General features: G+C 33.7%; 1 protein-coding gene across 3 annotated transcripts in view; it reads right to left on the bottom strand.

The window, feature by feature from the left end:
• Positions 1-13,147, bottom strand: part of SRBD1 (S1 RNA binding domain 1) — a 183,248-nt gene that overhangs the window by 148,326 nt on the left and 21,775 nt on the right. For all 3 annotated transcript variants that reach the window (XM_039887259.1, XM_039887260.1, XM_039887261.1), the window contains exons 6-9: positions 11,356-11,473; positions 10,193-10,331; positions 6,092-6,188; positions 4,700-4,835 (exon numbers count right to left, since the gene is read on the bottom strand). In XM_039887259.1, the coding sequence (XP_039743193.1) occupies positions 4,700-4,835; positions 6,092-6,188; positions 10,193-10,331; positions 11,356-11,473 (490 nt within the window). The remainder of the gene's footprint in view (positions 1-4,699; positions 4,836-6,091; positions 6,189-10,192; positions 10,332-11,355; positions 11,474-13,147) is intronic.

The following is a 13,147-nucleotide window of genomic DNA, read 5'->3' as shown; positions in this document are numbered from 1 at the left end:
CTCCTCTGGTTTTCCACCTGGCCAATATATAAATGCTAACTGCATTCCCTATGTTGTGCTCCCCATCCCCATGACCACTATCTTGACCACTACTAATTTGTACTTCTTTAACCCTTTACCTCATTCTCCCAGTCCCCCAATGCCCCCTCCCCTCTGTCCATCACTAAATTGTCTATATTTGTGAGTTTGTTCTTTTTGTTCCTTAGATTCTACATATAAGTAAAATTATATGGTATTTATCTTTCTCTGTCTGACTTATTTCACTCAGCATAATAACCTCTAGGTCCATCCATGTTATTGCAAATGGCAGGATTTCATTTTTTTAATGGCTGAGTAATATTCCATTGTATATATCAACCATAACTTCTTTACCCAATTGTCTGTTGAAGGGCATTTAGGTTGCTTCCATATCTTGGCTATTGTAAATTGCTAGGTTTTAATAGAATGAGAGTATTCACATTTTTTCTAAAGTTGCAATGAAATTAAATCAACAGAAAGGGAGACAAAATATGACAACAAAATCCTGCAAAAGTAATTTTAGTATACTTAGCCATTGGTTTTGTTAAAAAGTCTTTTTCATTAGGCTCTTTCAGTAAACTATAACTAGGCAAGTAAATTTTCACTCTTCTAACATTTTTTCAAATTATCAAAAGTATTCACTTCACCTGATGTAATAAATACACTATGCTCAAAAGTAAAACTGACAACTTTAGATATAACAGCAAAACATTTCAAATCTTCAAGAGCAGAGACAATATCATCTATATATAGATGACAATATATAATAAGTGTTTGAGAAATATTTGTGGAATAAGTGGACTCTTCATGTTATGTTACACCAAACGCATACACACACACACACTCTCTTCATGTCTGTACCATCATAAGTTTAAAAAATCACATTTTTAACGATGAATTTAAATATCACATAAAAGGTAACACATTCTAGTCTTTTTCATTATCCTCTCCTTATAATAGTAAAGTGCAGATAGGAGAAAAAAATAAATTTAAAAAATGGTTCCAGGTTCAGAGAACACTAATGGTCTCCTGATACCAATTCTCCTCATCCACCCATAAAATCAATAAAGAAAATAAATAAAACCACACAATACCCACATCTTCAGCATTTCTAGGAGACAGAGAATCAGACTGGAATCAGGTATCTCAAAAACAATATACAAAGCAGGCAATGGAAGAGCAATACATTTAAGAAACCTTATTAAGGAAAGAAGGGGTAGTTAAATGTGCTTTATGGAAGGAATATGACAAGAAGAAAATAAACATGTTAGCAGTGATAATCTTTAAAAAGAAAAAAGAATATTATACTGAGCAAAGTTGTCTTGTCCTTTAAGTATCAAGGTCATAGGACACAAGCGTGAATGCATCAGAACTCAAAAAATATTGTACACATATAAACTTGAGAAACATACAAGGGCAAGGGTCAGCCAATTAGGGCCTATCGGCCAAATCTAGTCTGTTTTTGTACAAAATAATTTATTAAAACACAATCACACTCATTAGTGTATGTATTATCGATGACTGACTGCTTTCATGGTACTAAGGCAGTTATGTGGTTGCAGCAAAAGTTACCTGGCTCACAAAATCTAAAACATTTACACTCTAGTTCTTTACAAAAAAAATTTGCCAACTCCACAGGAGACTAGAATATAAGTTTCATTCATCTAAAAGAAGGCTGGAAAGCTTTGGCAAAAGGATTAAGGGCAAGCATTTCATATATAGATGCAGGGCTGATTAAAACAAGGGTGTAATCAATAGAGATTAAGAAAACACAAGCTGCAATCGATACCAAAATAGACTTCAAGTTAAAAAAGCATTAAATAAGATAAAGGACACTTTATAATGTTAAAAGCACATTCTGGTTTTGGAATATAACAAGGGGGATACATATCACACTTTAAAGATGCGGTTAGGTGTGAAATTACCAAAATAGTGGAGTAGGTAACTCCAAAATTCCATCCCTCTTCAAAAGTAACAAATTAGCAAAAATTGTCAGAATCAACTTTTTCGAAACACTTGAATCTAATCAAAAACTTACAACAACCAGAAGAACTCTAAAGGAGAAAGAAGCTGCAAATTTTTGGTTAAAAGTACTTTTAACTTACTCACTTACCATGCCCTACTCTCTATCCTGGCAGTGGCTATGAAGATAAGAGCTTATATTTCTTGTGTAAGTTGCTAATACCAGAGAAAGCAAGAAGGTATTTATTCTTAAAAATTCGTGATTGTATTTTTCGATCTACATGGCAGCTCCCTGAGGAATTGGCTCAAGGGCTCACCTGTTTTGCCTGTGTCAGAGCTTCCCTGGGACAGAAGCAGCTTCCTGGGTAGCAGGAAACACTTTTGCTGAAAGCATTTAAAGGCAAATGTATTAGCTGCAGTCTCAAGGAGTAAGGAATAAAAGTCAGTGACAAGGAATTACAGTGAGGGCAACATAACAGACCAAAAAAACTGGGAAGGAAAAGGCTGGGAAACGAGATACTTGAGGCAAAAGAAGATTTTAAAAGTTCCTATGTATATGAGGGAATCTAGGAGGACATGTGCATGCTCAGAACTAAACATATGCTCTGAAAATACTTGAGAAGACCTTGAGCTTTCACCTCTGACTGCCCTTCGAGCTCCATGCAAAGAGAAAGTGGAGGCTACAGCAGAGTTTTAAACTGCCTCGCTAAGCATTGGAATGCCCCAACACGGAGCCCATATGCAAGGACTAGGTGAGTTTGTTTTTTGTTTTGGCTCCAAGCATTTAAGGAAATCGCTGTCAAATAATGAAATGTTCACTAAGTTAAAGGAACAGAAGCTTCAGTGGCCACACACAACAAAGAATTACAGACTTTACAAAAATAGTTGGGAAATCACTAAACAAACAATGAAAACTCAAAACAGCAACGACAACAAACACTAGGAAGAGGGGCAAATCTGATTTTCAGTGTTGCCAACTTGTAATATTCAAAATGTCCAGTTTTTAACAAAAATGACAAGTTATGCAAAGAAACAATAATGTATGACTTATTCTTGGAAGAAAAAGAAATAAATAGGAACTATCCCTGAGGAAGCAAACACTGGCCTTACTAGACAAACTTTAAATCGATTGTCTTAAATATGCTCAGATTAAAGAAATCATAGACAGAGACCTAAAGGAAATCAGGAGAACTCTGTCTCAACAACTACAGAATGTCAATAAAGAGTTGGAAATTATATAAAAAGGAACCATATAGAAATTTGGAGCTGAAAAGTACAATGACTGATATGAAAAATTAACTAGAGAGGTTCAATTTCTAATTTGAACAAGCAGAAGAAAGAATCAGCAAGCTTGAACACTGGTCAATTGAGATTTTATAGTCTGAGAAGGAAAAAAAAAGAATAGAGCCTAAGAGACCTGTGGGACATGATCAAGCGACATATGTATAACAGAAGACCCAAGGATGGGGAGAAATGAACAGAAAGAGTAAAGAAATAATGGTAAAAAATTTCCCAGTTTTGATGAAAAACAACCTATGCATCCAAGAATCACAATGAACTCCAAGAAAGATAAACTCAAGGAGATTCACAAGTAGATACATTATAATCAAACTGTCAAAAACCAAAGCCATAGAATCTTGAATTAAGTGAGAGATGTAACTCATCACGTGCAAGGGCTCAGTAAGATTAACAGCTGAATCTACGCAAAACCATTGGAGGCCAGAAGACAGTGGCATGACATATTTAAAGTACTGAAAGAAAAGAAGTCAACAAAGAATTCCATATCCAGAAAATCTATCCTTCCAAAATAAAGGAGATGGTTAATGGGTATAGAGTTTCGGTCTTGCAAGAAGAAAAAGTTCTGCAAAATGAACAACAGTGTGAATATACTTAACATTACTGAACTGTACACTAAAGATGACTAAAACAGTAAAGTTTAGTTTTATGAATTTTACTGGTTAAAATTTTTTTTAAAAAAATGAGAAATTAAGATTTTCCAGATATACAAACACTGAGGAAGTTTGTCACTAGACCTGCCCTATGTGAAATGTTACAGGAAATCCTTCAGACTGAAATGATAAAACACTAGATGGAATTCGAAGCCATACAAAGAACTAAAGAACACTGGTAAAAGCAGCTAATAGGTTAATATAAAAGCCAGTATTGTATTTCTGGCTTGTAATGTCTTTTATCCCCCTTTATAATTTAAAAGCCACATTCTACAATGTAGATATAGCCTATGACTACAACTAGAAAAAAATTAGTAAACTGAAAAATGAAATTAAAAGACTAAGGTATAATGACTATGATTTCTATAACTGAGATCTCTCATACTTTATTCTAAATCAAGTATCTCTAATTTGTATTTTACACGGACAAGATCCAGAATTGAGCATACTTGGAAGCAGAGTCTAATAAGAAAGGTCAATGGTCAGAAAGTCAAGGTACCTGAGGTGATATACTGTCAGCTACGCTAATAATTCTTAGTGTCACTTACTAACTTCTCCGGGTCTTGAGTTCCCCATTTGTGAAATGGAAAGAATACGACAACATTATAATAATTTATATAAAGAAAAAAAGAAAATAGTTGATTTAAAATTCTTTAATTCCTTAGTAAGTAAGGAAGCAGGCAAAGACAAAGTATTTATTATTATTATTGTTATTATTATTATTATTATTATTATTACTATCAGCATGCAGAAGCAGTTTCCTTATTTACCTGATGATGTTGGATATTTCTTATGTTGCACGAAAAATTCTGGTAGAGTACAAATTTGTCAACATCTTTCTCATTTACTTTTTTTGAGGACACTTTTGCTAGAGATGACTGGAGAGAAATATATCTATTTTGGCACCTGTTCAAATACACAGATATTTTAAAAAAGTAGTTATTAATATATGTAGTAAAGAAATATGTTATATGGATTAAGGTTAGCAAAAAAGATACGGCATTACCAAATGACATTTTTTTAAATGATGCCTAACTAGCATAGGTCCTACAGATCTATTTGTGTCAACCCAAGTCTCCCATAAAAGGTCTCAATGAGTTCATACCATCTGCAGTTATACAAGAGGCCAAAACTATCTACAAAGATTCAAATCAATAACTTTGGTCTAGATATCATCCTTCTCTAACCACTGAGTCAGCCAGTCACAACCAATTAAAAGCTAAAAAGAAGAGAAGTAAAATGTGTCAGGACAGCTTCCAAATGACAATGTATAAAACTGGAGACGAAATTTCAACAGTATGATTACTTATAAAAACACATTTAAAAACCTAGGCAATTCTCCTACTTTAACTCATTCCTGCTAGGATCACTGAGAAAACAAAAAAGTTCTCTACCTTATATTAACAAACACCCTGACAAGCTATAGTAGCCAACTGATTCATATCCACCTTTCCTCTCCTCTGCACAGCTCACACAGCTAGAGATGTGGAGAGAATGGGAGAGCAGACCTTTGGCAAAACCCTGTCTTCTCTTCTGATTCACAGCCAAAAAGGAAGGACAGAGGATATAAAAATGAGATTTTAAAGTAATACCTTATTATAATGAGGCATTAAATCCACAAACCAAAGTAGGGTCTAGGTCGAAGGGTTTTAATCTCTTATAAACTGAGACTGTGATACCATGGATAAGCTGCTCTCCATCAGTTAAAATTCACTTTGAGGTCAGTACTTTTATTCATACCTGATATTAAACATTCTCAAGTTAGCCTACCACTGGTAAACACCAGAAATAAGATAATATAAAATTAAGTACCTATATCGCAATATGTTTAAAAAACAATGCCACCCACTCTAAATTTCTCTCTAGCATGTATTGTGTAATGCAGTGGTTTTTAACTGTGTTCCTCAGAGCCCTCCACTGAGGTGCTTCAGTGTAAGGAAGACAAGCAGGCAGAGTTCCAGGCTTCCTGCCCAGAATTCAATTAAAGCAATTTTACTTTATCTGTTTTATATATTAGGGTTCTGTTGTTTGAACAAAGAGTTCTGCTACTTAAAAAAAAAGTCTGAAAATAAAATTTTTAATGAACACTGGTCTTAGCACTAACCATGCCGCCCTTAACAGCATGAGTCCACAAAGCAGAAAACTATAAAAGAGTAACTCACAATTTCCGAATGAAGTCAAGTGTGTCTCTGTCTTTAGCAATCATGTCTGCTAAAATATGCTGCACTCCTGTTGCAATGTCCTGGAGTGCTGAAAGCCCTTTAAGTAAAAGGGAAAACAAAAGCAAGAACTACAGATTAGATTTAAAGTCTACAATTAAATCACAATAAATTTATTCCATCAAAATAAAACCTTAAATTGACAAAATTAAGTCAAAAAATATCATAGCAGTAACTAGCTTCTCCTCCCAACCAAAACAAATCTCCAAAAGTAATAATATCAGAACACCACATACCGCATAACCTAGAGGTGAAAAAGGCAGCTCTGGTTCCACCACTTACCAAATGTGTGACTCTGGGCAAGTTACTTGACCTCTCTGTGCCTCAGTTTCCTATAAAAGTCAACTAATAATAAGTACCTACTTCATGAAGTATTTACAAAGATTAAGTATGTTATGGAAAATATGTATTAATTGGGTCACATCCCAAGGTATCCTATTTTACTCCAGTCACAAAAATTCTCCAAGTAATTTTATTCATATTGTTATTTTGGCTTATGAGGCATTAATTCACATTTTCAATGACCCATCTGAATTTTTCAAGTCTCATAAGCACAAAACAAAAGCCATTATGTGGTTACTCATCTTCATAGTTGAATTGTCTATCAATGGTATGTTATGTTCTTCCAAGTGCTTTTGGTTTGGTAATTTACAGCAGTGAGTCTTGTAAATTATGGCTCCTATGACATCAACTTATATATTGAGAGATATCAGTTGCATTGCTTTTATTTTTTTTGTCTTTATTGTTTTATTTCCATTAAAGCTTTTTTTTTTCTTGCATTAAAGCTTGAATTACACAAATATAGTACTGAGTATCATAAGCATGTTTTCCTGAGAGTATAGTTTTAATGAGTACTAGATATAAAAGACAAAGAGAAGAGAAAGACAGACTCATGGAGTAATTAACAAAGAGAAAATGACTTGTTGGGTTTTATGATAACTAACCTTAACTCCTGAAGTAATTACATTTATTTTAAAGAAATTTAAAGAAAGAAATTTGGCCACTAAAATAGGAATTGCTTACATTTTAAGAGAATTTCTCTAAGAAGGAATTTTCAGGAACAAACTACCTTTGAGAAGCAGCAGACAATGTAAAGGACTTAGAAAAGCTGTGGCATATAGTAAGCAGTCAAAAAATGTCTGTTCTCATGTTAGCTATCTCCCTAGATCAGTCTTCATCTAAGTAAAACCATTCACTACCCACAAATTCCTGGAGTTCTGAAACATCTCACAGCATCATTACACTAAGTTCAATGAGGGCAGCATGGTGACAAGTCAGTAGTAAAGACAGAATCTACATTAAGAAAATGTACATTAATAAAAGAGAACATAAAGAGAAAATTATAGATTTTGCTATAATAACAAAGGCCTTTGAAAAGCCCCAGTCATTTTGGGAGAATACAATTTGTAAATCTTATGTAATTAAAATTATTCTAGAGCTCTAGAGCAATGTTTTATAAAGTACAGTCTAAGGACCTGAATATAAATTCACCCTAGACACTTGTTAAAACTATAAATGCCTAGAGTATGGGATTTTATTGTTTTACAGAGTATCACAGATGATTCTGATACTCATTAAAGTTTAAAAACCTCTGCTAGGGAGGTGCCCCAAGCCACCTATAGAGCAGTGGTTCTCAATGGGTAGTAGAAATTATCAGTCATTTGGGAAGCTCATCCACATTACATACTCCCTTCTTAGTCCATCTATGGAGTGAAAAGACTGGAAGAGTCTTGTGTGTTTTGAAGAAGCACTTTCTCTCATTAAAGGGAACTGATCTTTGGGGCTTAATGCAGCCAAAGATAATAGGAGTTCCAAAAGTTTAGTACCTAAGTGAACTCAGGAAAATAAGTTCCACAGACCAGAAAATCATATCCTTTGCCTTGTAGTGAAAGCTTTCCAACTGTTGATTCTTCAAACCTCTACAAGTATAACAAAAATTGAAGGGCCAACATTTCTTTTCACATTATCTGCGCTAAGGCCACTTCTTCTTATATACAATAGAACAACCAGCTACTCTCCTTGTATACTACACAGGGAAATTCTATATCTTCTATGTTATAATCCATTTGTACCATAATATATATATCTCTTTTATTCAGACCAAATACTTCTTGGCCGGTGGCAAGTAAGAAAGTAAGATGAGTCCTCTACTGGGTAAAAAAAGACCAATGAAATATCTGGTTTCTTAAACATTTCTTTAAGGAATGATGGGAATGATGAAAATACTTCTTTAGAAAAACAGTAATAGAATTGAGGGTGATCATGAGTATATGAATAGCATAAAGGATGAGGGGACTGAAAAAAGGAAAAAACATTCCAAGTAAACTTTAAAAAGCAGTATCTAGCTTGTTTGGAATTATAATTCTTTATCTTTGTGATTAGAGTAAAAGAAAGGGGGAGTAAAGCAAGCAATCCTGACATGTGTGTTAGTACTACTATGACTGTTCTGGGCCTTGACCTATCCCCATTATCAGAAGTATCACCAAGTATCCACCATCATGTAGTCCAGGAGCATCACTATATATGTCAATAAAAAGAAATATGGTTATCAAGCATGTCCAGTAGGAACTCGGTATGAGTGTTAACTAAGGATAACTTTGTACCCAAGGAGGTAAGAAGTAGAAGAAAAAGAAATCAACTATAAGAGAAAAATTACAATAAACAATAAACCTTTATGTGTCTAACATTCTGAAAACGTTTGATTCTAATAAAACATACCACGACTGCACACAGATAGTTCCCACCGTGGCCACCCTTAATGCACGGCTATACAGTCTCAGCTACTATTAAAATATTACATGTTGCAACCATTTGAAAATCTAACTAAAAATACACATTAAAAAATTAAACAAACTTGAATTTTATTCATTTCAACCCATCTCTATATTCAAATAATACTAATTTGCTTTTTATTTTCATTATTGACCTTTCCAAAACAGTTAAGATGTGCTTATTTGTATATGCACAGATATATGTATTTTTTACAGACACACATACCCAAATTTTTTAATAGCAAATTCACATTTGCTGAATTATTTGAAACAAAAACAGATTATGGTATGCTGTGATTCTCTACAGTTTAGCACATATTGTGGATTTTGTTATCAGATACTGCCCCCTACAGACACTTATGTCTTCCAGCCTATAGAATCAACAGAAGGCCAACAGAAACAAGATTGAGAGTAGGAATTACCAGAACATCACTCTCCCCATTAAATACTCTCAGAACGCTCTTGAAAAAAAGCCAATCTTATTTGGAAAGCTCTCATTCTCAGGCCCTCATTTTGACAATAAAACCAATGCATCTTGACATGTATCAGATATCACCTTGCTGGGGTTTTTCTTAGAAATAGCTCTGCCTTACTCCCTTCCACACTCTCTCTTGTGCACGCACATACACAAAAGGATAGGAAGATACTTTTCAGAAAAAGACAAACACTTTACTCCTGCAGAGCAGAAGTGTGAAATTAGGACATCACTTTATACTTTATCTGAGTCAGAACAGTTGAAACTCTTTCTAAAGTATATATGACTTTTATAATGCAATAAATTTTTAGAAATAGGATAAAAGTTTTAAAAGACAATATAGAATTTTTATAACCTTTGGATGTGAAAGAATTTCTTTAAAAAGAAAAAAAGCAATTATCTTCAAAATAAAGATTAATACATTGAAAAGATTAATAAATTATAATAAAACTAAGACCTTCTATTTACCAAAAGACAGCACAAAGAAAGTGAAAAAAAAATTATTCCTGGCAAAGATTTACAATCCACATAACTGAAAATGAATATCTTAAAATGCTTATAAATTAATAAGAAAAAGATAAACAACACAATAGAAAACGGGCAAAAGTCTAGAAGAGGTACTTCATCAAAAGAGGAAAGCTGAATGGCTAAGCACAAGGTATATCGGAATTTATTTTGTAAGAATTATTCATTCTTTATATGCTATATTGTACAGTCATTACCTAATGAAACAAATTTTTTAACCTAAGTTTTTCAAATTAAAAAAAGAAACAAAGCTGATGTCTTTAAAGCAGGTACCTTCTACATTTGGCTGAATGTAAGACAGCAGATTGAGCTCCCCTGGATTCTCGAGTAATGTCCTGGCTGCCCCTTCTAATCCCAATTGCCTTGCTCTTTGGGCTTTGGTGCCTTTGCTCCCAGTTTTATATGGAGCTGACTATAAAAAAAAGTCAGAAAACATATCACGTTATTCAGTTTTCAAAAAGTAAAAGTTAAATCAGGATACAAAACTGGAGGACACAGTGAAAATGCTAAAGACATCCTATGTCAACCTTTTCTTTCAGAGATGAATTAACAATGACTAGATAATACTAGCTGTATGAAGATGGCTGTTCTTTTCTGATTCTTTATACTTTTATATATGCTTAAAATTATTTTTTTGTTTCAATTCACTTATTTTGAAAACTCAGTGCCTGGACGGCAAGTACTGTAAGGTCCTCTAAAAGCTGTCAACACACAATGCTTCTACTTCTTAATCCACATTCACTTCTTAACCTGCCACTATCTGGCTTCTCGTTCCACACAACTTGCTGAAAGAGGTACCACAAGGGTCCTCAAAGATTCCGATTATAAATATACATTTTTCAGTCCGTATCTAGCCAAATCTCTCTTCTATATTTAATCATTTAACGATTGATCATTACCTCCTTCTAAAACTCTTTCTTAGCCTTCCACACTATCTATCACTGTGTCCTGATTATCCTTATACTTTTCTATTATTTCCATGTCTCATTCTTAGGTTCTCCCTTCCCCATATGCACTTCAAAGGTTAGTATTCCTCAACAGTCTACCTTGACCTGTCTACCCCACCAACTCTCCTTGAGTGAAATCTCCCATTCTCGTGGTTCCAAATACCAACTACATGCTGAAGATGCTCACATTCAGGTTTTCAGCTCAGCATTCTCGATTAAGCTTCACACTTCTACAACCTACTCTCCTTTTTCTCTATTTGACTGGGAATTCCTTGAAGACAAGGGCTATGTATTATTCATCTTTGTAAACCCAAGTGCCTAGCACAGATAAGCATCTGATAGTTATTGAATAAAAAATAAATGTTATCTTTAACTAAATAACGATAACAAACAACTTTAGCTTTTTAGTTCCAGGTCCTCTTTAACTGTAAGTAGACCCAAATCATAATATACTCAGGTTTACATTAAAAGATAAAAAGGGCTGCTTACCACATGTTCTAGTTCTTCAGAACTCTTACAGTCCAGCAAAGCTTTTAACAAGCATTCAGACATCTTCCCCTCCTTCTTAATTTTCTGAATTGTACTACGAATCTTCTTTGCAACAGCCCTGAAAATAAAAACTTTTGTAATATACAATACCTATATAGCAAAACTTTCTCTTAGAAGCTATCTCAAACTTACAGAAAAGTTGCAGGTAAAGAAAACTTTTTTCCCCTCTGAACCATTTGAAAATAAGTTGCCATCACCTCCAAGTGTTTTAACGTGCATTTTCTAGAAGAAAGAATCTTCTCCTACATAATACAACCATCAAAATCAAGTAATTAATATTGACATGTTACTATCATTTAATTTTCAGACCTCAGCATATATGTTTCACCAATTATTCCAATAATGTCTTTCATAGTGATCTCAGTTTAAGAATCATGGGTTGTATGTTAATTGCTAGTGGGTATCACTGCTCAGGAAGAGTACACATAGCACCCATAATGGTTTCACTAGAAAAAAACAGGATTTCATAGAGAAAAAGCTGATTCTGGGTACCAATGTACAGGGATTAATGCACAGGTAGGGGCAAGGGCAGGGGCAGAGCACAGTTATTCTACCACTTTATGATATTTTTCACTGTGAATATGCAATCCTACTGTTTAATGCCTCTCCTATTTCATTACCTGTTCCTATTTATAGGATCTGCTTAATAATAGTATTGTTTAAATTATAGGCAAAAGTTAGAGATGTGATATGAATTATTAAAAATAATTAATGAAAACAAAATCTACTTATCAAAAAAAACTAAAGGCAGAAGATTCTAAATTATAGAAGAAGAATATGCAGTCCTTAGATTACAACCTGTGTCTTTTATAGTCCCAGTAACCTAAGACTGTTATTAGGGACTGAAGCCTACCAGGGTCATTTGACAAAAGGTCAATGTCTTATTGGCTTGCATATAAGAAGAGAGGCGTCTTTAGAGAACACAGAGGAAATTTTTCTTGCTATCCATTATCATATTCTTTAATTCACTTTAACAGTGACCAGCAGTAAGAAATATATTTTACCTTGCAACCCAGTATATATACGCATATGCACACATATATATAATTGAAAGTTTCATGAAACAATATTTACCTTTAGCATACAAACTGTACTCATATATTTTCTATTCTCTATTTCATATTTTTTAAGTATTAATAAGGTACTAAATTGGTTTTATTACTCATTTATGGGTAGTAATTAACAGATTGAAAGCCAATGCTCTAGATTTAAAAATGACAAGGTTAAGAAAAAAGAGATCTCATTATCAAAAAGAAATCTCTATATGACATAAAAAGATCTTCTAAGCTGCAATAAATGCCTCCATTTCCTTCGAGAAACATTCCTCAACTCATATAAGAATGGAGCTTTCTTTCAGTAGAAGTGTTTTTTATTTAAAAAAAAAGGAAAATAACAATAAAATAATAATAATAATTGTGACATAAAGCTTCTATATGTCCCCCACACATAAATATTATTGGGATACCTTAAACTTTTTAAAATTAACTATTCTTGCCTGTTTGTAACACTTCCTCAATTTCGGATCTCAAAACCCTGAGATTTTCTACATTACCTAATCCTCAAACAAACAAAATTTACTTCAGAAAATGCAAACTGGTGGCCTTCCAGATGCGGCCTGTAGATGGTTTTGTTTGGCTCAGAAGTTTCAAAATCTTGATTACCAATTTCTTTTCAAAAACAGGAAGGTCCCACAAACTGAGTAGACAATACTGCACGTCAGTAATCTGCTGGA

The sequence above is a fragment of the Pteropus medius genome, unplaced genomic scaffold, assembly GCF_902729225.1.
Source record: "Pteropus medius unplaced genomic scaffold, Ma_sr-lr_union100, whole genome shotgun sequence".
Classification (NCBI taxonomy): Eukaryota; Metazoa; Chordata; class Mammalia; order Chiroptera; family Pteropodidae; genus Pteropus; species Pteropus medius.
This window is presented reverse-complemented; position numbering and strand designations above follow the sequence as displayed.